Source organism: Podarcis vaucheri (genome assembly GCF_965113315.1).
Source record: "Podarcis vaucheri genome assembly, chromosome: 6".
Lineage (NCBI taxonomy): Eukaryota > Metazoa > Chordata > Lepidosauria > Squamata > Lacertidae > Podarcis > Podarcis vaucheri.
Genome location: NC_138764.1, coordinates 48,920,754 through 48,947,261, shown reverse-complemented (window position 1 = coordinate 48,947,261; position 26,508 = coordinate 48,920,754). Strand labels below are relative to the sequence as shown.

Sequence of the window (26,508 nt, the reverse complement as noted above, 5' to 3'; positions counted from 1 at the left end):
TCTCTCCCCTCCGTCTCGGGCGTGCAGATGAAGTCCGCCAATAACCATGGCGATATAGGTTCAGGCAGCCTCTCGTGACACGTGAAGAGGCCTTCCTAAATAGCATCCCTACTCTTTAAATCCTCCTCTTTTTAGGCTCCTTGCTGCAGAAGTTTCAGTTTGCCGGCCCGGAGTAATGGGAATAGATATGAATTAAGAAAATGACTAACTAAAAAGGCCAAAGCAGGAAAAGTTTAGCGGCTCCTTTTGTTTCTGCGCTTTCAACGCGCAAACAAGTCCCAGAAGTAACTGGAGGAAGACTCACGTTAATATCCTTGTAGGGATTCGCACCACTTCAAATCCCTTATTGGTAAACGAAAATTTGGCAGAAATTTAAGAAAGGCTTCGCCCACAGAGTCACACAAACCCCCCACACAAAGCAAAATATAGCTTAAATTTGTGCGCTTGAGGAAGAATGACAGGCGATATGGAAAATTCCGAGAGATGTTGCTCTCCCTTTATTAGGTGGATTCATTGGGGAAGGCTGCTCCCCTTAGGCAACCATTTGAGAGAACAGGATATTCCCCATCCTCCACCCTAAATGAAGCCCAGCACTGTATCTGTAGTGCTGAAATATTATGTTCTGGGGGAAGTTCTCGGAATGAGTGGCTAAAACAGTCCTTGCCTGGAAAATTACGATCAAAAACAGGTATGGGCAACCTTTGGCCTTCCCTGTGTTGCTGAATTACAGCCTTCACCAGCCACAGCAAGCTGGTCCGATGGCCAGGGAAGTTGGTGGAAGTTGAGTAATACCTGGAGGGCCAAAGGTTCCCCCACACCTGTTCTAAAATACATTGCACACAAGGAAAAGGGGGTGAGAAGAGATATTTACCTTTTTGACTGCACTTGGCTGTGCCACATTTACTTGCGCTTTTGTAACTTCTAGGCTTGGCTAATGTAGGGTGCTGTGTGTAGAGCTGCCCTTAAGGACAGCTCTGAAGCATCATTTGGTCTAGAAGGCAGCTTCTTACGGGTGGGAAAAATGCATTCCCATATAGCCTGTTTGCATCTGTTGCACTGACTATCACTGTGGCTTGAGGCCCAGTCTAGATGCTATCTGTACCAAAGTAAAAATATCGCTCTTTCAGTAGCTCCATGTGATACTTTCATTTTTTATTCCCCCCCAATTTTTTTTATTGTTTTTCCAGATTTATAACAAACAAATAGAAAAAAGAACATCAACAAACAAACAAACAAACATTTATCCTAATTGTAACAGTTCCACTTTTGTTAACATTGTTGGGTGACTTCCTCGAATCCCCCTGGCTGAGTTTCCATATAAATCATTGTAGCAGTTTTCCAAAACTATTTTCACTAAAATTTACTTGGTCAATTAATATCTTTCTTTCTCCATGTGATACTGTACTTTCAGTTGGTTTGATGCTTGTCTCTTTGTTGTCAACAACTCTCTGGTCCTAAACCTTTTCCTGTGAAAGTCTGTCACTTTCTCCATGCTAATGATTCTTCTACAAAGCTTGCTTCACTGTTAACTGCGCAATACTGTAGAGTATACAGTTTACAAAACCAGATTGGCCATATATTTTGGGTGGCTGGTTTTTTTGTTATCTGATCAGGCATAAGAGCAGTGAGATTTGCCCCCCACCCCCCAAAGTTGAAGAAGCCTGGTAGCTGTAGGATAGAGTTAGTTTTGGTAATATGGGAAAGTTTGACTTAATATTTCCTGTTTTCTTCCTTCCTTACGCACTAAATCGTTTCCTCGGGGCAACAACATGGGGGTAGGAGAAGGGAGTGGTGGGTAGAAAAATTGGCTTTCACTGAATGGACATTTTCCGATTATCCTAGGGTAATTGTTGCAAATACAGTTATGTGCGGTCATTAGGGTTTTTGTTATTTTTGTTCCAATGTGTATCATTTTACATCAATGGGTGCCAACATTTTGGGGCTGTGGTCACATTTGGAATTTTGAATGGGTGTCATGGGTACCAATCTATTGCTTTTAAACTGGTGGGGTTTTGTTTTTATTTGTTACTATGTTATTTTTTTTGTTTTTATGTTGTAAACTAACGTTTGCTCATCAGATAAAGGGTGCTAATTATAATTATAATTTGTCAGTGGTGTAGTGTAGGGGGGTCTACTGGGGAGATTGACCAGGTTGCAAACATTTTTGGGGTGCGTCTCTGCAGCTTCCACCCCGACTGGAGACCCTCCCGATCCCCCCCACCTCACCTAACCAGCATGCTGAGCAGGAGCTGTAGTGAGAATGGGCCCTTGCATCCCTCAGCTGTGTGGTATCCCCACCAGCGGAGGAGGTTTGTAGACAGGAGTCTTGCGGCAGCAGCAACCCATCCCCAGCACAAAGAAGCGTGCATGCATGTCCCACCACTGCTGCACAGCTGCCTCTGCGAGCAGCAGTGTGCAGTATGGAGGCACCAGTTAGGGGGCACAATATTTGTCTTAGGGGGCACAATGCTAGTCTTCCCGTTGGCACTGGCAATCCACGCTACACCACTGCAATGTGACAAGGTAATGGAGCAAGGGATGATGTAACCTGTTCTTTTTGCTTGCTGCTTGATCACATTTCCCAGAATTTACTTTTACCCTTGTGCTCACTTAAAGTTCAACCAGGTTTTGAAACATGTTTCCGGTTCTCAGGTGCATGGCAGCTTGCAGAAAACATCATCGCTGCAAAAGAGACACTTTCACAATTTATGCATATGATACAATTTGCTTCCTTCCCATAGGTGGATGTTGTCTTCATTTGGGGAAATCTCCATGTCAGGTTGGATTAGCATTCATAGGGCATTAGGGTAGATAGTTCAGATAGCATAGCTAAGAGTCTGACTTTCAGAGTCTGACACACATCCTTTTGGGAAGTTACTTTACTCATGATAGATTTTTATCTCCAGAAAACGTCGGTGCAATGCATCAAGGATAGCCCTGCAATACACTGACCTTTGTTATTGTGGGTGTGCCTTTCATTGATTACATTAACACTCCTGATCCCACCCTGTAAAATTATTCTTGCTATGATTGGTTAGGTCAGTCTTTATATAACCTTCAAGTATTTTATTGTGAGCGTGAATATTTTAGAAACTGTGGAACTTCTGAGGCAGAAACTCTAGCCCAGAGTCCAAGAGTTCAGTGTCCTATTCAGTGTCCTGTGTACCTGAAGCCTTGCACCATCTAAAATATAATCAGAACAATCTGAGGCAGTCTTCATCAACCCAAGAAGATGTCTGATGGGACGTAAGTACATTGTGTGCAGTCTATATGCTTTGATTAGGATGATGGTTAAATAAAATAACAAAGTGTGCCAGTTGCTTGACTTAATTCATGTTGATTAAGCAAGCTTTATTACAGGAGAAGTTCACAGAAATAAGATGGGAAAGGGTAATTAACCTGATGTATTAAGGAATAAAAAGGCAGCAATTTGGGTTTTCTTTTTTCCTGATGATAATTTTTATTAATTTTCAATTACAATCCAATAATAGCCTCATTTGCAACAATACCAAATTATAATACAATTACCAATACCAATCATTCAAATACTGGATTATATAATTTAGGTGGCCCCCCACATGCTAGATTTGATGGTTTGGTGGTTTTCTTTATTTCTGTGTTCCAAAATCTTCCTAATTTCAATTAAATTCCCGTTAAAATAATCCCTTATACAACAACTGCAGTATTAATAATGTCTATTTGTGTTGACACATTAAATGATTTATAGAACTACAAGTGAGGCACTCAAACTATATCCTTGTTTTTCCTGTGTATGGCAATTATTCTGTTCGTGGTGTTTCTTCCTGTCCTTGTAAAATGTTATGTCTATCTTTCCCCATCATGCCATGCGTGGAGCTGATACAGTCATACCTTGGGTTGAGCGTGTTTGAGTTGCACTCCGCGGCAACCCGGAAGTAACCGAGCGTGTTACTTCCAGGTTTCGCTGCTTGCGCATGCGCAGATGCTCAAAATGATGTCACGTGCATGCGCAGAAGCAGCGAAAAGCGACATGTGTGTGCGCAGATGTGCCGTTGCTAGCTAGTCAAGTTCAAACCTTAACGACCTTTGTGCTGGTTCTGTTCCGTAGTTTATGATCTCATTTCTTCTAGCATGCACCTGTACTTTAGTCCGCAATTTCTTGATACAAAAAGGTGTGAAAAATAGAATGGAACTTTTTGATTGTGATTAGGAACAGAAACGAAAATTGGTGTAAAAAGCTTTTGTTGGATTTCTGGCAAAACAACCTACAAAAACTAACTTGTAAGCCTTAGGTAATGGTCTTTCATTGGAAAGAGAAACAAGACAGGGTGTGGCCTCTGATTCTCAACCCCCCAATTTACTGATGGTTTAGTTATAATAAATTTGCAATAAAAGAGGAATGAGATGAAAATAACTATGATGTTATGTGAAGCTTAGCAAACACTATTTGATAACAGAAGGGGATAAGCAGAAGATGGGTTAAAAAATTAATTTAATTTAAGTAAAGCAGAGTCTACAGTACATAAATAGTAAATCTTTTTGGAATTGAATCAGTAGTCCTTATTATTTGTCGATTATTGATTTCAAAAACAGAAGCCAATTATTGGAGGCCAATGAAAGACTTATTAGAAAATTGCACCTAAATTTTCTAACATGAAATAGTCTACTAAGACAGTCCTGTGCATGCTTACTCAGAAGTAAGGACCACTGTTTCATTGGGGCTTTTCTCCAGGAAAGGTATGCAAGAGATTGCAGCAAGGAAACCCCCAAAGAGGTAATGTGAAAGACAGACACGTTAAAATTCATCATTTTCAAGTTTGAAAAGATATTGTGAAGTAGCTAAGAGAAGAGGGGGGGGGGAATGTTGAGGAGAAGACTTGGGTAAATGAACAGAAGTGAGGAGATTGGAAATTAAAGCTGTGATCCTATGCCAAATTATCTGAAAATAGGTCCTGTTGATCAATCTGGGAGTTTTGTATAGGACTGCATTCCTAAAAATACTATACTAAGGGAATCGGCTATAAAAGAAATTCATAAAGCATCTCTGTTAACCTCTTTATGTTCTGAACAAATGGCTTTAACAACTGGGACAAAAATATGGTTGTAGAGAATAGAAAGTGTTTCCATAATGAGCTAGTTAGAAAAAACAAAGGATCTATGGGTGTTACATGACTATGCCATACTCAGAGTAGACTCACTGAAATCAGTGGACAAATTAGTCATGAATAGACCCACTGAAATCAATAGACATGTCAGTCCCTCACTTCTGGCTGGAAGGACCACAGAATGGGGTTCAGAATAACTTCCTGTGATAGGATAACAAACCGATAGTCTGCTTGCATGTTTCAAACTCCGCACCTCCTCTGTGTTCTTTGGCAGATGTCTGCGCAGAAGAAAAGGTGCACATGAAATAGAACCCAAAACTGATCTTACTCGCTGGCGATTCAGCTCCGTGGAAGGGCGGCATAGATGGTACTACGTGGGAGAGAGTGAAGAATGTGCCCGTGAACAGAATGCACTCGAGGCTTACACTTTAGGGCTGGACACTGTAAGTGGCTTAATGATAACAGATGGTACAACACTGAAAGGCTACAAAAGGAGCACAGGGCATGAGGACTGCTGGCTTGGCCCTGCCCAGCAGCAGTTTCCCAAGGGCTGGGTCATTTTTCTTTTGGGTTCTCATCTTCTGACACCTCAGTTAGGAACACAGGAAGTTTGGTTATTGCAATCATAGAATTGTGGAAGGGATCATGAGGGTCATCTCCCCCAACCGCCTGCCACTTGGTGCTGTACAACTGCAACTTGATAATGTCAGGGTTGAATATGAAACCCTACTTGAAAAAAGACAAGCCTGCAAGATGAATATGACAATCTACAGGAAATACTGAAATACATAACTTGGTTATCACTTTCTACAAGGCAGCTTCTTCATGCTTGTTGCCTGTAATAATGACTGAATTCATCTGCAAGCAGTTTGCGGCCTCAGTGTTTGGTTCTTAGACTTGGAAAGGGAGTTGGACTACATGATCTTCTGGTCCCTCATATTCTATAGTTCTCTGATCTGAGACCTCTGTGGTGTTCTCGTAGAGAACAGCCACTGTCTTTTTCTCAGTGATCAGTCTCCAATATACTGTGCCTGATACTCATTTCCATGATGTACGGATAATGCATCTGCATGAGGCATTTTGATGTGCATGAAAATACTGAGGCACATGAATCCAATATGCGTTTTGTTTGGATAAAGGCCTCTGACTGATGGCTGGATTTCTAAACAGTTGTGATATCCCATATTGTGAGATGTTGGCAGGTGTAGATTTCACTTGAAATGTGGTTGTAAAACATAGTTTGGGAACTCTCTCAGGGCTAAACCATCCAGTATATTGAATGACTTTTTGTATTTAACATGACTGTTGTTTTAAACCAAAACAAGTTCATGAGGGCCCAAACAGGATAGGGATTGGGGTGGGTGGGGAAGAGAGAGTTATCCCTTTCCCAGCCTGCCCATGTCTCCAGGCAAATAGCAGCTGGCGATGGGCGTTTCATTGAGACTGCTGCTAGGAGGGGAAGTGTTAAATGACACCTCCCCATCTGTCATGGTTCCAATCCTGACTACCCTTCCCTGTTATATTTATTTTTAAATGACCGATGCATTAAATGTAACAAGACATTTAACACAATGCATACTTTGTCTTGTAGATAGTCTGTTTAGTTTTTGTGCATTTCTCTTACTTTTCCTATTTTGCTTTACAGAGCAAGTTCTTTCCAGATTTGCCCAAAGCTAGCACCGCCCAGGAAGCAGTCCAGAAAGCGATTAAATTCTTCTCTGGCCTGCAAGCAGAAGATGGCCATTGGGCCATGGAGTGCTCTGGCGTTCTCTCTCTTGCACCAGGTACATGGACACTAGTGGATTTACCACATATACATTAACTGGCTTAGGAGGACCTCCCTGTATATTTTCTATAAACTTGTTTATCTTCTTTTACCAGACAGACACAAATAGGTAGACATTTGGAGAAACCTCTTAAACTGAGGCCTTCTTTTAAGAGCTATTATGCAGTGTGTGAATGTTTCTCGCTCGAGACACTTCTCCACTCTCTGAAAACTTATTTGATCTCAGTGTCATGAATGTCTTCTTCCATGCATGAGAGGCTAAACCTTGAACCCTCTTAATTCAGAAGGGAGTTTTTGTAACTAAGATATATATCCCTGTTATCTTCCATCACTGCATAATTATTTCTGCTGACAGGAGTGTCAGGAGTCGACACGTAGTCTTCCATTACCTTCCCTGGAAGTCCGATTCATCAGATGTGTATGTTCTTCAAGCCAGATTGCCTTGGGTCACCTGCCTGGGAAATTCTTCATTCTCAGAATTGCCTATAGTTAAATTTATATATATATTTAAATCCCTCTATTTAGGAAAACTAAGTCTAGCCTCTCTCACAAAGCAGAATACTTATTCAGTATATTCTGAACAGGGGGCTAATCCATTGAATCCATTGTGCAGGATACTGTCCATCGGTGGCAACATACAGCTGTATGGGGATGTGGTAGACCAGATGATTTAATATTTTTTCTTCCCCTTACAGTTAATCTTAATTATTTTTTTTAACTGTCTTTACTGAAAATTTTAATACTTTCTGTAAACCACTTAGCGGGATTATGCCGCTGAAGTGGTATATAAATAATTAAATTTGATTTGCGTGCAGATCAAGATGAGAGAGAAATTTGATTCAGTTTCCAGTTAAAGGTCTTATTAGCACTTTCAGAAACAGTATGAGAACTGAAACACAGGCATTCTTTGAAGTTCGCTCTTCACTGATTTTTGTAGTTCATTTCCCCAGCCAAGTAGTGTGTACAATGGCGTATACTAGAGTAAAACCACAAATCCTGTTATGTTTGACCTTTTTCTTCTGTTTCAAGATGGTAAAAACAAACAAACAATGGGGTACAAAAGCATAAGTTACGTTTCGATATCCAAACAGGCAGTTTATTGGCAAATCATACCAAAGTTAAGATTTTCAAGTACTACACATGTTCTTCTTTTTTTTAACCAAACAGCTATTTTGATGTCATGTTATGCTGCCAAGATCTCACTGCCAGAAGAGGTCGAGAGAGAGCTCCTGCGTTACATCCTCTCAAAACAGCTTCCAGATGGTGGCTGGGGCCTGTAAGTAGTTCAAGGAGGGTGTGAGCTTCTCTAGAGTGGCCTGAGAAGAGATGCTCTAATTCTGCATATCTTTGTCTTGGGCTGGTCCATGATGCAATTCCCCTGTCAAGGCTTCTTTAAATCACTTATGCATTCTGCTGTCTTTTGACTGTGAGCCTTTTATTTGCAATACTCACCATGTGAACTGGGCACCAGGGTAGATGACCAGAATGCCAGCTGGCCTCAGCATGTACTGAAGTTGCCCAGCTGTGGCGGAGAAAGATAGAATTGTGGCATGAGGAGTGGAGAGAGGCAACAATAATGAAGATATGATAGCTGACATCGCTATTGCCTTTGAAAAGCACCATCTATAGGAAGTATTACTATTGATAAATGGTGTGGTGAGGCCAGGTTGCCTCCATCCAAATGTATCCTGTCAAACCAATAGCAAACCACAAAATGGATTGGAGTTTGACTGAGCTTTGAATCTGAATTCTTAGTAGCATGGTATCAACTTTATTTAGCTGGAATGGAATTTCAACTGGTGCTCAGGTTGTGTGAGCTGCTCTCAAGCCCATGCTGCCTCATGAAAGGAAAGATTTTAAAGCACCAAATGCCCTTCATTAAGGCATTACTTTTTTAAAAAGGTAATAGAAAACAAAAGAAGGTATTCTGTGGTGTCCTGGCTAATGGTTAGCTGACTGGGTATGGGTGAGGCAAATTCTCAGAAAAGCGTTTGAATTTAAGGTAATGCACCAGAAGAATGGAACTAAACAATTCAAAGAGATTTCTAGACCTCTGGACTCACTGGTCCACTTTCTAATAGCTCTTTGATTTTTCTTTTAATGTAGCCACCTTAAAGAACAATCAACAGTATTTGGCACAACCTTTAGCTACATAGCTATTCGAATCCTTGGACTTGGGCCTGACCATCCCGATGTAGTGCGGGCTCGGATAAATCTCCACAAGAAAGGTAAGGCAGAAATCTCCGCCAGGGCTGGATCAATCCATTTTGCTGGAGTGTAGTTCCCAGGCAAAGCTGGGGGCCCTGATGTAGTTATTTGGGAGCATCTTCCTATTCTGTCTCCCCCCCCTCCTCCCTTCTTTTTTGGGTCTTTTTAGAAATCACCATAGATTGATCATAGAATAGTGTTTTGTGGTGAACCCCCCTCTTAACTACTGCTTAATCTTTTTGGTTTTATGAAGAAAACTCTCTGGTACTTGGAGACTTAGGAAAGTTAAACAGGGAAAGGTTTTTATTTTACAGAAACAAGGTGATAAATGCACAGCTTCTTTTCAGTTATTTCACTTCAGTTCCTAAAACTTAAATGAGTAGATGTTACAGCTTTGGTCTTAATACCTGGGGTCTTAAATAAGGTGGTGCTTGCTGTCAGTTTCCCAACTTTCTGTAAATCACACTCCTGAGGCTCTAATAGGATTACAGGTGATCACCCTCCAACTGGTTTGGGAATCTGTCACCTACTTTCTGAACTGAGACCCCAAGTAGAGTGTCCCCTCATAACTCTACTTATCCTTTCCCCAATTCAGCTTCCCAGTTTTTCTCTTGTCTGTACACTCCTAAAAAGACACTAATCAATGTCTTTCAAACTAAACTCAGCAGACTTCCATCTCTGGTTACAGATATTTTCCTCAGAGTGGAGCTATACACCTATCTAGCTGAACTCCAAGAATGCCAACTCTCAACTCTTCTCTCCCCAACTGTCTCTACGGCTTTCTCTTTTTCCTCCCAAAGTGCGGACTCCATACACACACACCCCTGCCCAGCTAGCTGTATCCACAGCCACTCAGAAGGAGGCTACAGCTCAGCACTCTGGTGGAATTCCAAGGCACTTCATCACTAAACTCTGGTCTAGCTGAGCTTTCTGTCACACATTCACATAAGGTTTAATGGAACTAGGAGGTGAGGTGGTTCCTTCTGCATGGATACAGTCTGAGAAATACATAGCATATGTTTTCAGGATGATCAGGGCATTCACCCTGTCTCTGGGTAGCTTGTGCAGTTATAGGAAAAATGAGGAGGGAACTCTTTGGGTTCAGCCAGTTCAGAAACACTGCAGTGAGCATAGCTGAAAGTTGTGCAACTGCTACTAGACTTCCCCTTCAATGTGTGGAGTGTGGCCGGGCCAGGCAATGAGGGTGTGATGGGGCAGGGGTGGGGGGACTGGGCCAGTAAGCCCAGTTCTCTTTCTCCCCCTCGTGTGATGAGGACATAAAACCTGCATAGAGGTAGTGTTGGGTGGTATTAAATCTGGACACCACAGCAGTTCTTATACTCATGTCTCCTCCTGATATGGGTAAGAAGAAATCTGAAAAACCACATGCCATATGGGTCTCTCTATATAATAAGAACAATCCTAGAAAAAAGAAAGCTAGGATTAAATGTCTTTGTCGTGTTCCTGTACAAAAGAGAGTCTTTCTAAGCACCCATTTCCCTTTTTATAGTTTTGCAAAGTATCTTCACAGCAAGGCAATACTCATATCTAGGTTCTCATTGCAAATTTATTTGGATTTGTCCTCATCAGTCTACAGAAACAAAGATGTTGATAATTCTCTTTCTAGGTGGCTCTCTTGGAATCCCTAACTTGGGCAAAGTTTGGCTGGCCATTATGAATTTGTACAGCTGGGAGGGAATGAATTCACCATTTCCCGAGTTGTGGTATGTGTCTGAAAGTTTACTGATCCCCACCCCACACCACCAATCATGAACCCCCCCCCCAATGTCTACAGTGTTACACAGTAGACAAATTCTTTATTAAATAACAGTGACTTGGAAATTAAAATTAATCCATATTAATCTTCACCACTCTCAGAGGTCCAAAGAGGCCTGGGCTAGTTCCAATTTTTGAGGCCCCTAGCCATAAAAAAATAAAGATAAGAATGACAACTCTGGAAAACAAAATAAGGCACCAACAACATAGTGGGGGATTATTGCTTTGTTTGTTATTATGTTACCGGGTTTTGTGTTTTTATACTTTAAATTTCCTTGATCCCCAGATGAAGGGCAATATAACCTGCTTTTAGTGTTACCACTACATCCAGGATTCCTGACATTGTCTTCCATGAACCTGTTTCTTCCATCTTTCTGAAATAGGCTGTTTCCTACATGGCTGCCGGGACATCCCTCAACATACTGGTGTCACGCTCGCCATATCACCCTCGCGATGAGCTACTGCTATGCCACTCGCCTGACTGTAGAAGAAGATGAATTGATCCAGAGTCTAAGACAGGCAAGGCAACATTCTCCAAACATCCCACCATCCTTGGTCAAAGTGGGACCCTCATACTCCCTTGGATCTGCACTTGGGGGATTGCTTGCTTGTATCTGACAGGAAGAAGGCTGAACTGGATGTCTTATTTTCCATTTAAGGCAGAAGTCGAGCTCAGAGCATCGGTGTTTCAAAATGCCATGGGAATATTTATTTTGGAGAGAGGTGGGGGCATGTAAACATGCCACTTGGCCATCCCTATTCCATAGGGGAGGGCAACTTTGGGAGGGTAGAATTTGGAGTGGAGATGGTGCACATGGCATCACCCTGCCAAGTCACATAAGTCTCTCTCCATTCATGCTCTTATTTTAATTTATTTAAATGGCTCTGTGCTTCCTGTGCCACAGAGTATTCATTAACTCTTTGCCTCTTCTCGTAAAAACTGGTGAACAACATCAATATTGCCTCCTACATCACAGTAATACCACAGTCTCCCTTTTTTATGCTTTTCTTTCTTTCTTTCTTTCTTTCTTTCTTTCTTTCTTTCTTTCTTTCTTTTTCCTCCCCTTTCTTTTGGTGTGGTAAAAGGAGCATTCTTCTCCCCTCTTCTGTACTACCAGAAAAACAAATCAATGAAGAACTGTTGAACCATTAATCTCCTGTGGAGTACCCTCCTCTTTCTCCTCTAATGTTTTATTTATTTATTATTTATTATAACATACTTTTTTCCATTTAAGTATCAAAATGGTGATGACGTAGACTATAGCTCATGAAAGCTGATGCCATAACACAGGGAGGGGAAAATGCTAAAATGAATTTGCTGGGGGTTTTTTAAAGCTCTGTAATGTCTGGGACAGTTGTCTGGGACGCGGGTGGCGCTGTGGGTTAAAGCCTCAGCGCCTAGGGCTTGCCGATGGAAAGGTCGGCAGTTCGAATCCCCGCGGCGGGGTGCGCTCCCGTCGTTCGGTCCCAGCGCCTGCCAACCTAGCAGTTCGAAAGCACCCCCGGGTGCAAGTAGATAAATAGGTACCGCTTACCAGCGGGAAGGTAAACGGCGTTCCGTGTGCTGCGCTGGCTCGCCAGATGCAGCTTTGTCACGCTGGCCACGTGACCCGGAAGTGTCTCCGGACAGCGCTGGCCCCCGGCCAATAGATGTGAGATGGGCGCACAAACCCCAGAGTCTGTCAAGACTGGCCCGCTCGGGCAGGGGTACCTTTACCTTTACTTTACTTTAATGACAGTTGTCAAGTACACTAATATCCTGCTTCTTCTTTACTATGAAAGTAATTTCACTTCATGGTTTCCTTCTAGGAGATTTATGTGGAGGACTTCTCCACCATTGATTGGCCAGCCCAGAGGAACAATATTTATGAAGCCGATTTGCATGCTGCACACAGCTGGATGCTGGATGCTGCTTTTGGTGAGTGATTTTGGAACTGGCAAGTCTTTTTCCAGGAGTTCAGGTCTTCAGCGTAGGTTTCCTAGGGTTTAGTTGACACAGAGAAAGAGATTTCTGTTGGTATAGGCAAACACTTTTCATCAGAGGATATCCATGGAAACACACAACATTTTCCAAGTTTCATATTATCATATGTAGCAAGCAAATACTTAGCCAATTACAAGGACAAGGGATATTGAATCACACCGTGAAGACAGAGTGTGGGATCTCTCACACGATCTGAATTGTGATTTCTACCCCGCCCATTGCTTTTACAGTGTGAATTGGGATCCCCTGCCATTGTTGATCAGTTAAGGAAGAACAAGATATGTAACTACTTGATGCAGGGGTGCCAACAGGATTATCTGGGTCCAATGCATTGTAACTTGATTGGGCTCTCTGACTCACTTGCCAAAGAGAACGCAGATCTGCATAAAATGTGTGTGTGTGTTGTGCAACATGCAAATTTGTGTCCTCTTTTGCAGGTAAGGTGGAAGGCCCACAAATGAAGAAAGACACGTTTTGCTTCTTTGCATTCTCATAGTTTGGGGGCCCTACTGATCCCAATGAGAGCTAGTGGGAGGGACCCAGCAGCAGTTTTATGGTGCTTAATGACCCCCCCCCCCATTTGCTTCCCAGTGAACCTTAAAACTATCAAACTGTTTCATTCCATTTCTCTAGATGTAACCTTGCCCAAGCCAAAGGAGAAAATCTGGCAGGGATTGTGATTTTGGCTCTTCAATTTTGGGGGTGGGGGTGGGTCCAGGGTGGAGGTTTGCTGGGAAAGATTTTGGGAGGGGATCTGCAAAAGGTTAATGGAAGTTAACGGAACCAAATGACCTCAAACAACTGGTGCCCACCCGTGGTAAACCCCTTCACTCACACCCATGTTCTTTTGCAGATTCCCCCCCCCCAAAAAAAAAATCATATTTGAAATTAGGGGCTGAAATCCTGCCTCTGTTTTGAGCCAAAAGATCTTTCAGAAGCAAGTGCCATTGAATTCAATGGCGCCCTCTTCCAGGTAATTGCATGGAGGATTGCAGCCCAAAACACACGAGGAAGATAGAACTGCATTAACATGATTGCGGTGTTCATAGTGACTCTCTTATTCCTTCTGCAGCTACTTTCAATTTGTATGAGAGATACCATTTCACCAGTTTCAGAAAGCAAGCCATTGCAGAAATGTATGAACAAATCAAGGCTGACGACATATTCTCGAACGCCACCAATTCTAGCCCGGTAGGTCCTTTGTGAAGAAAAAATTGTACTGGGAACAAATTCCTTTTGATGACAGCATATACTCATTCTCCTGAGGAAGCTATGTTTGTGGCAATCTTGTTCTGCCTGCTTGGAAGAGTTTCTGTGTTTGGCTGGTGAGATACAGACAGGTAGTCGTGTGGCAGATGAGAGTGCTAAGCATGCAGGTATTGCAGAGGGGAATTCCTAACTGGAATGATATTCTCTTTTGTCCTGCAGACTTGTAAAGCATTTCATGTGCTAATAAGCAGGTATGCTGATGGAGCCGATTCTCCAGCTTTTCAAGAACATATCTCCAGGATCTATGACTACCTTTGGTAAGCCTGGCATATTTATTCAAACCCATCTTTGTAGAATCCTGAACATGGTCTTGCATAAGTGTGCTTTTGCAGACCTGGATCCTTCCTCAAACCAAGGTCAATCGGACTAGGAAATGTAAATGGTGTGTACACCTGTGACAGCCGTAGTATGTGCACACATGAGCACAGATGGTCAGATGGCAGCTTCATCACTAGGAGTTCCGGGGGGGGGGAGTTGGGGGGGAGGGACCAGAAGTGGCATGCACACTCTGTAAAGACATCTCTGCCCCAGATGTGAACAACACTGTGCAAATGCAGCTTGCAGTGCAGTAGGAAAAAATCACCTTGTTGTGTTTTAAGCTACATATGTGAACATATCCTTATTTGCAGCATAGGTAGAACTCAGAAAGGTGTCATGCACACCTGTGTCCCACTCATTGTGTTGTCTGGAAGAGATTTCAGGGAGATTTTGCTTTTTGGCTGTTCTTGTGGCGCTGTGGGCTAAACCACAGAGCCTAGGGCTTGCCAATCAGAAGGCCAGCAGTTCGAATCCTCGTGACGGGGTGAGCTCCCATTGCTCGGTCCCAGCTTCTGCCAACCTAGCAGTTCGAAAGCACATCAAAGTGCAAGTAGATAAATAGGTACCGCTCTGGAGGGAAGGCAAACGGCATTTCCGTGCGCTGCTCTAGTTCACCAGAAGCGGCTTAGTCATGCTGGCCACATGACCCAGAAGTTGTAAGCCGGCTCCCTTGGCCAATAAAGCAAGATGAGCGCCGCAACCCCAGAGTCGTCCGCGACTGGACCTAATGGTCAGGGGTCCCTTTTCCTAAAGCCTATTCTATTCTATTCTATTCTATTCTATTCTATTCTATTCTATTCTATTCTATTCTATTCTTGTCAAGCCTTGGTCTCCTGTTATGCAATGAAGTTAGAGAACTACATGGACTTGCTTCTTATAATCTCTGCTTCTTATATCTCTGCAGGATTGGACAAGATGGTATGCTAATAAAGGTACAGTAGTGTGGACCCAGATGTTGGGAATTGCTATGGCCTACAATTTGCATTGCTTTGGTGACTCTCAAGCTGAGTTGTCTTCTGCCTGCCTGATATCAAAATACCAGGAGAATCCAGTCTTGGATCTCCTGCATATTGTGTAGCTTCACCCCAGGATTAGGGCTAGGAGGCAAGATGTAACATAAAACAAGGTCATGTAGCACCTTTTAAAAATGCTGAACCAGATATTATCTAATATGCTGAAAATCCAAAGACTTGTGTTGCTTAACTGAGTTTCAGTCCAGCCTAAAAGTTCAGATTTTTGCAAGCCATGGCTGCAGAACAAGGGGAAAAGTTCTTGAACCCAGGGGAATTGAGCAGTACAATAAAAAATCAGGCAAGTAAACATGTGGAGGAGCCCTTTAATTACTGATTTATTCTTAGTGTTCTTGCTTTCTTTTTAAATAGTGCACTGGAACATACATTTTAAAACAGAAAATAAAAATGTGAAAAAAACAGTTGTTTAAGATCTCCCACAACTACCACACAATTCTGACCACATGAAATTCAGAGGCTTCCACACCAGTCCACCCACATCTTTCCCCATCTTCCACTCAGTTAAGCAGGAGGGCTTATCACCATTCCATGAGACATTCCAGCCCTTAAGGAGGGTGCAGAGCTGTCAGAGCAAGGCCAGTGGGGGAGGGTGTAGGCCGGGAAGTGGACATGACTGGGGAAGCATCCAAAGGGCTGGTTAGAGAGGACTGCATTCAGCTCCCAGGCCAGTGGTTCTCCACCCCTGATCTAATGGACAAAACTCTTCTTCCTTTCTTTATATCAGGTCATGGGATCACAGACCTGGGATACATCATTTGCCATTCAAGGCTTCTTGGAGGTATCATTTTATATTGTCAAATCTGCTGCTTTTGTTCTCTCCACAATAATTTCCATTTACATGTATATTTTAGATGAATGAACTGGCATGTAGAGAGTGTGTGTTCATTATTTAACCAAAGCACACACATTACGAGATCCGAACACCTCGTATGCCTGTCATGGTTAACCAGGAGAGGCATGTTCTCCAGGTGATTCTTAGGACATGAGGTCCAGAAATCCACACACTGAGTATTCCTTTTGTAGCACTGAAGTTATCCCTGAAGAACTTGCATTTATTTTTGTGGCTGTCCAAAGTGATGCTTTTGTGTGTCTGAGATTTTCTCTGTGATTTCCTGGGTCAGAATCCTTAATAATAACTTCTGTCTTTTTCTAGGCTGGGGTTCAGAACAATCCTGACTATGCATCCTGTCTGAAAAAAGCCCATGAATTCTTGAAAGCCTCTCAGGTAAAGCACTGATCCTTGGAATAACATACACAGGGAATCAATACTGCTTTCAGCTGTCTCAGCAAAAGAATCAGGAGGGAAACGCTTGTCTCTTTTTGCAAAGTAACATGTGTTACTCATTTTTCATGTGTTACTCATCATGAGAAGGAGCTATTAGGGTATCAAAGGCAATGGGCCTACTTGACCTAGATGTTGATGGGCAGCTTCCAAGGTTGTATGGTTTCCCCCAGCCCTGCCTCTGATATCCGTGCATTTAGACATGGATGCCTGCATAGGCAAAGCTTAATGTGTGGGTGTTGTGGTCATGAAATGTTGTGCAACCTTGGAAGCAGAGCCAGAGTGTGGTCCAGCTGCCTCTTGATCGTATGAGATTCATTCAGCTGAATAATGTGTCATGGCAGGACTATAGAATAATAGGTTTTTAATCTGAAGCCCATGTGATCCTTGACTGTAATGTCAATTCGGTTCTATAGTGTGGCTTCAGTCCTGTGTAAAACCTTGTATATCCACTGCAATTTACCTCAACCGACACTATGGGTTGTACACAGTATGAATCCTATTCACAGCAAACCAATTCAGGTTAATAAACCTGCCCAATTTGAGTTCATAAATTTCAGTGAGTTTGCTTTGAGTAGCGTTAGCACCGGACACAATCCTACGTGCTGCCATTGCATCAGGTTGTAGCCATATTCTGTCTTCTAAATTGCAGAACATATTTCTGACTGAGTTAATTTATTTATTTTTTTCTATTGTTTGTTAATTATTGCATAGCCCATCTTCTTCTCCAAGAAGCTTAAGGTGGCATGCATGGTTTTCTTCCTCCTTACTGAATCCGCACAACAACCCTATGAGGAATTTTAGGCTGAGAGGAAGTAGAGATTGGCATCCTGGTCTCTCAGGTCCATCACTCAAACTGTTATGCCACACTGGCTTTCTCTGGTTATAAATATAATCTGATTGTCTTTTATTAATATGCTGCTAATCTGTTTTTCAGATTGTAGATAACCCACCTAACTACCAGAGATATTATCGCCAGATGAACAAGGTACATCCAGAATTGTGTCCTGTCTGTGTGACACATAGCCAGCAAAAAAAAAAGAGTCTTTAAGTGTTAATTCTGAGAACCCAAGGAGCCTGCTGGTTTAGGCCAGGACCCATCTAGTCTAGTATCCTGAAAGAGAAATGTGGATCACCCGTCAAATCCCTGTTACTTTATTGGGATCTTTTTGGGAGGAGATTATTCTACACTGATGGCTGCCCAAGAAGTCCTAATGTATTTTCTTCAATATCCAGGGTGGATTCCCCTTCAGCAATCGAGAGAATGACTGGATAGTCAGTGACTGCACTGCTGAGGCCATGAGGACATTGATGCTACTGGAGGAAAAATGCCCCTTCATAGAAGATCATGTGGCACCTCAGCGCCTCTTTGATGCTGTCAATGTGGTGAGAAGGGGGGAAAGCTCAGAAGAGAAAATGGGGAGCAGGCAGGAGGAAGCTATTGTGGGAAGACTGAAGTCATCTAGCATTCAGTAATAGTGCTGAGGAAAATATTGGTTTTGTGGGACCGTAGGCTAAGAGAATTGGTGGAAGTGTCACTATGGCAGCATTGTATCCTCTGTGAAGGATGATCAGTCTTGAAGTTTAAGTTTCTTAAGCTCAGGTAAAGGGTTGTAAGGTAGCAGGACTGAGAGCAATCTCCCTCAGTAAGCTGGATCGAAAGCTCACTGGGGATTAGGATTGACAACAGACGGACTACTGATTTTGTTCAGTGGAAAGCAGCTATTACATGCTTACGCTTTACTTAATCAATTTGAAGTCAAATATATAATGAGTTAATCTCCTTCCGTATAGTGGTAATTTGGAGTTAAATCACATTTGATAGAAATACGCAAATTATCAAATTTTGTCCTGGAATCCTCATCTTAGTCGCAAGGAGCCATGACACTTTCTAGTGTTTGCTAGGAGAACAGAATCTCCCAATCCACTGAGTTCTCCATTTGCTTAATATGGTGAGAGAGGGCCAACTGGCACGACTACATGTGTATGGAGAACTACTCTCCATTTGTTTAACTCCACTTGAAGTAAAGAGATTAGTTTTTCAAGGTGTGATTTTACATACCCCTATAATATTTGGGGCTTTTTAGTTTAGGAAAAGAGCAAGTGAAGTAAGGGCACAGGAGTGGCTGGTGGGACTGGGCAGGAGTGATCATCGTGCACCTCTGCAAGTAAGACAAAGCACACCATGCCCATTCTTAAACCCTTTGCCTTGCTCCTTCCCCAATCACACTTGTACTTTTTTTTGCAGATGCTGAACATGAGAAATTCTGATGGTGGTTTTTCATCTTATGAAACCATGCGTGGGAGTTGGCTACTGGAGATAATGAACTCCTCAGAGATATATGGTAAGAACACAGCCTTGGTATCAGAACAACTTAAATGGGAATCTTATGTGAATTTCTGGTCATCTTCACACGCAAAGTCTGTTTCATAGTTTGGGGGATAGATGCCAAGTCACGCAATCACAGCTTTGTATGCGTGGGAGCTTTGGGAAGGCAGTGCAAGGGTTCTGGCAGCATCCCAGAGCCTTTGCACCACGTTTCCCAAAGGTGGGGGAAGCACTTACTGGGCTTTGGGAAGGAGGCATGAGGGCTCATGCAGTGCCATTGACAGTGGCTGCCAATAAGTCTATGGACCTAATTCAACAAAATTGGTTTTCAACTACACCACATGGGTCTTGCTTATTTTAGAAGCCACCTCTCCCAGGATGACCCTAGCACCTCACAGCCTTCAGGGAGGGGACACATTACTTTGAGGGTATTGCTGCGCATGCCAGCAGTGGGTGTGGCCAGAGCCACCTCCTTTTGCCACACCCTTTGCACGCCTGTTTTGCTGATTGGATGGCACATTTGGTTGCTAGGCTTTTGGTGGTTAAGAGCTGGCATTTGACCTGTTGCTTTTATAGACACCCCCCCCCCGCCCGCTGTTTAAACTGCTAGCTTTTTGCTCCCTTTTAAAGGATATAAATCTGTAAGCCATCTTGAAAGCTAACATTCTGGCCTTTGTTTTTTAGCTGATTGTATGGTCGACCACACCTATATAGAATGTACTTCATCAGTAATGCAGGGATTGAAACATTTTTGGAAAAGATTCCCAAATCACCGGGAAGATGAAATCAGGTAAATATATGAGGGGAAATCAGGCAAATGTATGAGCTGAGAATGATGTTATTGTTACGTTATAATACACATATTCTCTATTCTAGAATTCTGTATTCTAATGCTGCAACAAACCAGCACAGCTCTGGAAAATGCAATGCTTTCCCCCCCTAAAAAAATGTTTAGGGGTACTCTCATTTTCCTACTCACATTGAAATACTGCCCCTCAATGAGGTCAAACTTCGATTCACAAAATGTTTAGGGGTATGCGTAACCCCCCCCCCAGAAAAAACACTTGGAAAATGTATCTGTATATGTATATGTACACATAGCATGCATGTTATTTCCAACATGGAAGTGATACTTTTGTGAGATATTCATCTCATGTACAGCTGCTGCTGGTGGTTTAAATATCCTTAAAGACTGATAAGGAACACTTTTCATCTTAATTAGCAATCACCTGCTAGGCTGGGAGGTCCTACTACTGGGTCACAGCCTGCCCTAAGGTGGGTCACAATAGCAACACTAACGTCGTCGTTAAAACATTAAGAAGTGGGCCACTAAATGCATGTTTGGGGTGGGTCCAAGTTCCGAAAAAGTCGAAGGCTACTTTAGGCGGCTGAATGCCATTGTTACAAGGGACTTGGGTTAATTATTGTCTGTTTAGCTTAAAATATAAGAAGACTCCTTTGTTTTTCTTCTCAGTGATACTCTAAATAAGGCTTTGCAGTATTGCCGTAATATGCAGAAAGCTGATGGCTCCTGGTTAGGGTGAGTGGCTTACAAATATTCCACACTGAACTTGACGGGTTGGCGTAGTTTCTGAATGCATACATAGCATTCTGAAAGTAGGACTTGAAGAGGTTGTTGATGGGCTGTGGAAACCTTCACCTTTCGAATGACTTTCCTGCACAACAGTTTGGCAGACTGCTGCCTTGCGTGGAATGTGACACCACATAGTGGAACTCTTGCCTTTAGTAGCATCCCTAGGCTGCCTGTTACCTCCAAGAAGGAGACCTCCAGAGCTTCGTCTGATTCATCTGCATTTGTACAGTCTGCAGTTTGTGCTTTCAGTATTCTGCAAATATGAAACATTTCTGCGATGAAGGGTAAAACACATGCACAGAATGGGATTTCTCACTTCCCACTGTGGAGGGTTGTGCTGCAGCCTAACTCTGTGCATGGGACAGAAAACACAGGAGCACCAGCCTCTTTTTAGAGGTAATGGGATCCTAAACTGATGTGTAAAATGGGCAATTTCAGAATGTGACACCTAAGAGGGCAGTTGGGAATCTTGTTCACCACAAACAACTGATTGCTAGCGTGTCTAAAGAGTGATTAGAGACCTGCAGCCTAAAATGTAGTACCAATATCCAGGTGTCAGCAGCTTGCTCCACCCTCAGTTAATCTATGTTCTTAGGCAGGATTAGGTAGTTGCACAAACCTTCACATTGTCATTAGACTTAGAGAGAAAACATACTGTACTGTTGGTAACACTATGTACTGATCCCATACTGATCCCTACGTGATTCATCAGGAGTATTCACACCATAAGATCTACAGCCACTAATGGTTATATAAATTAGATCTAGTTAGATCAATAGCAAGCAACGAAAAACGCACAACTAGTTATAGCAACAAGAGATTCTGGCTTTGACCAGGAATTTCACTGCAGGTTTATGATGAATGAACTTGGCTCCATCCCTCCTTTCACTACTTTGAAGAGAGTCCTGTCTTTAGACGATAAAACTTTGAAAAACTGCCACCAAGAAGAAACCTTCTCCTCATCTAGTTGTTCACTGTTTGGTGCAGCTAATGGAGGGATATGAAAGTTTTGGAAGAAATGCAGAAAAAAGCATAGCTGCGATAGCTCAGATGATAAAACATGAGACTCGAAAGATTCTTGCATTGCAGGGGTTGGACTAGAGGACCCTCATGGTCCCTTCCAACTCTTTGATTCTATGAAACAGTGAATGGAAGGGTATACTCAAGGGTGTAGTCTCTCATTTGTCTCAGTATCTTTCATTCAGCGGCTGATGGGTTTTTCCTCCCTGACAGGCGATGGGGCGTATGCTTCACATATGGCACCTGGTTTGGACTAGAGGCATTTGCATGTATGGGATACATCTACCGTGGTGGGTGAGTAAGCAGCCTTTCGGGCAGAAGATTAGTATGAATGTTGCTCTGCTGGGAGCCCTTGATGGAGCTGAGTTTCAGGGGTGTGAAGCGGAGAGACCGTCAGGCTCCTGCACCCAAAATATCAAAGGCAGGGGAGTCATGTGCATATAATATTGACAGCGCCAGCCCCAATGCATGCTTAAAAAGGTAAAGGATAAAGGGACCCCTAACCATTAGGTCCAGTCGTGACCAACTCTGGCGTTGCGGTGCTCATCTCGCTTTACTGGCCGAGGGAGCCGGCGTACAGCTTCCAGGTCATGTGGCCAGCATGACTAAGCCACCTCGGGGGAACCAGAGCAGTGCACAGAAATGCTGTTTACCTTCCCCTAATGCATTCCCTAATTTACTCAGAAGTAAATCCAACTGAGCTTAGTGGGCCTTACCTGTAGGTAAGTGTGCATAAGATTATTTGGATGCAGTCAAGGCCAACAGTGGAACAAAACCCAATGAGGCATATCATGGGCTGTTTTTTCTCTTTCCTCTCTCATATTTTCCAGGGAGGCATGCAAGGAAGTGACCAAAGCCTGTGAATTCTTAGTCTCCAAGCAAATGGAAGACGGTGGCTGGGGAGAGGAATTTGAATCCTACAGGTTTCGCAAATATATTCAGCACACTGTTTCCCAGATCCACCAAACCTCCTGGGCTCTGTTGGGGCTGATGGCTGTTAGGTAAGCACAGAAGATGGCAGTTACCTACTTTAGCAAAGGCTTCTGTCTGCTTTTGCCCAAGTTCTTTCTGCAGCAGTTAGACAAACCAATTAAGGCGTACTAAAGAAACATGCTAACTTTTGGAAACTTACAGAGGACAGAATTTTCCTGCAGCTTCGCATGTAGATGTTCCCAGGTGCTTCTTAGTCCAAACAATTGAAATAATGCCAAACAAAGAGGCAGTTAAGGCTGTCTTAAGGACTGGATGGAGGCCTCACAATTTCATTTCTTTAGCTTCTTCACTTTTCTGAACTTGTGTGAAGGACTCATGCACTTACAGGTCTTTCCACTAGGGGAACCCATTGAGTTTCTGTGAGCTCATGAGAAGAAAACTGATAGGCTTTCCCTGTTCTGATAACAGAACTAATGACCAATATTTTTGTGGCTTTGCAGATATCCTGATGTTCGGGTTCTGGAAAGAGGAATACAAGTTTTGATTGACAGACAGACATCGATTGGGGAGTGGCCTCAGGTGTGTTAATACTTTTAATTTCTTTTCCTAATGAAATATCCTCATAGCAATATAATTTCAAGGTTGACAGGAACAGTATATTTCAGCCACCTATGGAATTGATCATGTCCTCCAAATATATGTAAAATGAATGAACGCAGAGCATTTTCCACCAAGTACTGAGAGTGGGGGTGGCTAAGTTGTTGCCTTCCAGCCTACAAAGGCAATAGACAGGGATGATGGGAGTTGCAATTCAGCAATATTTGGAGGACCAAAGGTTTTCCACCCCTCACTTACTGAATGAGGCAGATCAGAATGTACTCTCATTGGCATTGCTGTTGTCATAAAGATGCTTCTCGTACATGGCTGCAATGTATTGTGGACACACATGGACACTTGTGTGGCATTGGCAGGTGAGATCTTACAAGTGCTTTCCATATTCTCCCTCTATTGGACACTCTGATGTTCCTGTGGGAAGTATTCTGTTGCCTTAGGCACCCAAGTGATTCATGAATCTGTCTTGTTCCTGCTGTGACATCAAAATGTGCCATCAGGATTGAGTTTGTGTGGTATCAGAGCACAGGACAGCTGGCCCTACTGTTACATACATGTGGCAGCTCAGAGGAGTGCCTTTAAAAAGCCATAGACTGCCAGTTAATTATTTTATTTTTTAATCATGGAACCATTTGGATATTCTGCCTGAGATGCTACAATGTCTTTAGTCGCCTTTCCTACATTTTAATTGGCTCTGGTCTCTGATTCCTGCTTCCAGAGTATTGTTTGCCAAACAAAAGCTCAGTGATACTGTATGTGACAGTTGCTCTTGAAAGAGGTTGCAGTGATCATACAACTGGGTTCTCAAATGGAATTTAGTCACCATGAAGTCAGGACAGAAGACTGCATGTCGGTTGTTCAGGAATTTCTCTCTTGCCTCTCCTCAGGGTGACATCGCTACAGCGTTCTACAAAGCTGGTACTCTGCATTACAATGCCTACCGAATCATCTTCCCTATCTTTGCACTTGCCCGCTTCACCCGGCTATATCCCAGCAGCCCTGTCGCTAAAGGACTCCTGAAGAATGGATCTGTGCATTCAGAGCAGAGTCAGAATGGAAGGTGCTGAGCAGAGATGCACTGTCATTCCTGAGAGCTTGGGTTTCATCCTTCTCAACATCACCCAGTGCTTTTCTCTCTTGGCTGATATTCCCCTTTTAGCACGATTGCACTTTGAAATGCACAAACATGCCCCAAAGAAAGTGGACAAAGAGGCACGTTAGCTTAATTTCCTGGTAGCGATTTGCACCACTTCAAATCCCTCACTGGCAACAGAAATTTAGAAAAGGCTTTGCCTACTGAGCGATTCATAACCACGATCCACATTTCTACACAAAGCAAAATACAGCTGAAATTTGTGTTCTTGAGGAGGAATAACAGAGGGTGTGGAAAATTCAAGATATGTTGCTCTCCCTTTAATAGGTGGATTCAGTGGGTACACCGTTAGGCAACATTTTGAAGGTACAGGATATTCCCTACCCTCCACTGTGAATGAAGCCCAGCATCTCTGGGTTATTTGTGGGGCCTGCCTGGTGCTCGTTCATTCCCACCCCCCAAAAAATATTGTCCAGCCCACCACATGGTCTGAGGGATGGTGGACCGGCCCACAGCTAAAAAAGGTTGCTGACCCCTGTGCTAAGTATTTGGCCCCCTTATTGAAGGAGGGGATTTATCACACTGACTCATGTCAGGAGTGCTCTGATGGTGTTTCCTGCTTGGCAGGGGGTTGGACTCGATGGCCCTTGTGGTCTCTTCCAACTCTATGATTCTATGATTCTATGACTCTTCCAAGGGGTCTTTTGTGCTGAATAATTGTAGTGGAGAATGTGGCAAGATTTTTGAGTGATGCCATGAAATGACGTTACCATAGGTCCTAAGAGCCATTTTTGTACCTCATAATGTCCGGACAGTTTTATGCTAAAGTATCTCCTACTATGTTTTGTTCTCTGTGTTGTGTTGTGTTCTGATCCATGTATACAATGCACTTTTTCTATGCCAATAAAGGAGATTGATTGTTTGCATCAAAATCCAAAAAAAGTGTACATGTGCACAGGGGGAATAGTGATTCAGAAATCTGAAATCAAGTATTTCAAAGCAAGAGATAATCAATTCTTAGTAGGTTTTCCTAGTAGGTTCATGGATGCACAGCACAGGATCTCAGCATGAGACAGTGATGTTCAAATGGGGAGACAGCCCTGTAGATCTTTGAATAAGATTAATTCCTCGAAAAAGTAATGTTTAGACTGCATTGACAGCACTGAGCAAACGGGATCCCTGACAGTGATTAATAGTGGGAATACAATGCATTGCAAACTAACCAGTTTGGCTTTACCCCCAGATTAAAACATTCTGGCATAAAGCATATAATACTGATTCTATCAACCTAATGCATTTGTCTTGCAATCACCTCTTAATCTGAAGCTGTATGAGTGTAGGATGGGTTCTCCCAATTCTTAATAGTGAGCTGATCTCTAGAAATGCTTTGTGCTTGATGCAACTATGAACATCCAAAAAAGCTCTTAACAGCAGAGCACTGTGGCAGTGGAGCAAGGGATAAAGTTACTTGTTCTTCTGGTTTGCTGCGGGGCCAGATTTCCCAGATTTTTCTTTTACCTTTGCACTCTCCTAGCCAAGTTTTAAGATACAGGTAAATACATTTTCATGGATCTCAAGTGCTTGGCAGCTTGCAGAAAGTGCCATCACTTCAGAAAGGCACTCTCACAATTTCTGCATATGACACAATTCTCTTCCTTGCCTTATGTGGATATAGTCTCCATTTTGGGGGATCTTCATGTTAGGTTGTATAAGCATTCATAGTGCACTAGGGTAGATGGTTCAGATAGCATAGCTAAGAGTTCGACCTTGAACAAATCTATACATACATCTTTGGAGGAAGCTATTTTACTCATGATAGATTTTTATCTTCAGAACCAGTCCCTAGGCATACTTTTAATTTATTACGTTAACACTCCTGATCCCTGTAAAATTATTCTTGCTGTGATTGGTTAGGTCAGTCTTTATATAACCTTCAAGTATTTTTTTGGGAGCATGACTATTTTAGAAATTGTGGAACGTCCAAGGCAGGAACTCTAGCCCAGAGTCCAAGAGTTCAGTGTCCTATTCAGTGTCCTGTGTGCCTGTCTGGCAACATCTAAAATATAACCAGAACAATCCAAGACAGTCTTCTTCAACCCAAGATGATGTCTGATGGGACGTAAGTACATTGTGTGCAATCTATATGATATGATGGATATGCTAGGCAGAGGCATAGCAAGGTCAGGTGG

General features: G+C 42.8%; 1 protein-coding gene across 1 annotated transcript; it reads left to right on the top strand.

Moving 5' to 3' along the window:
• Positions 1 to 31: 31 nt before the first annotated feature.
• LOC309533962 (lanosterol synthase-like) lies at positions 32 to 24,913 on the top strand. Its single transcript, XM_082225653.1, has 22 exons — positions 32 to 3,246; positions 5,359 to 5,527; positions 6,730 to 6,868; positions 8,038 to 8,146; positions 8,977 to 9,098; positions 10,706 to 10,802; positions 11,238 to 11,373; positions 12,664 to 12,772; positions 13,911 to 14,029; positions 14,267 to 14,364; positions 15,330 to 15,357; positions 16,181 to 16,234; positions 16,610 to 16,681; positions 17,676 to 17,726; positions 17,975 to 18,124; positions 18,987 to 19,083; positions 19,752 to 19,857; positions 20,542 to 20,607; positions 21,895 to 21,975; positions 22,512 to 22,682; positions 23,115 to 23,193; positions 24,114 to 24,913. The coding sequence occupies exons 1-22, from the start codon at positions 3,233 to 3,235 to the stop codon at positions 24,291 to 24,293; spliced, it is 2,247 nt and encodes a 748-aa protein (XP_082081779.1). The 5' UTR covers positions 32 to 3,232; the 3' UTR covers positions 24,294 to 24,913.
• Positions 24,914 to 26,508: the final 1,595 nt, after the last annotated feature.

What these genes read in the sequence shown, in the direction of transcription:
- LOC309533962 (XM_082225653.1), top strand. An exon ending in CCAGATGGTGGCTGGGGCCT is followed by an intron (nt 8,147 to 8,976) that starts GTAAGTAGTTCA and finishes CTTTTAATGTAG; the next exon opens with CCACCTTAAAGAACAATCAA. An exon ending in TCTTTGATGCTGTCAATGTG is followed by an intron (nt 18,125 to 18,986) that starts GTGAGAAGGGGG and finishes TTTTTTTTGCAG; the next exon opens with ATGCTGAACATGAGAAATTC.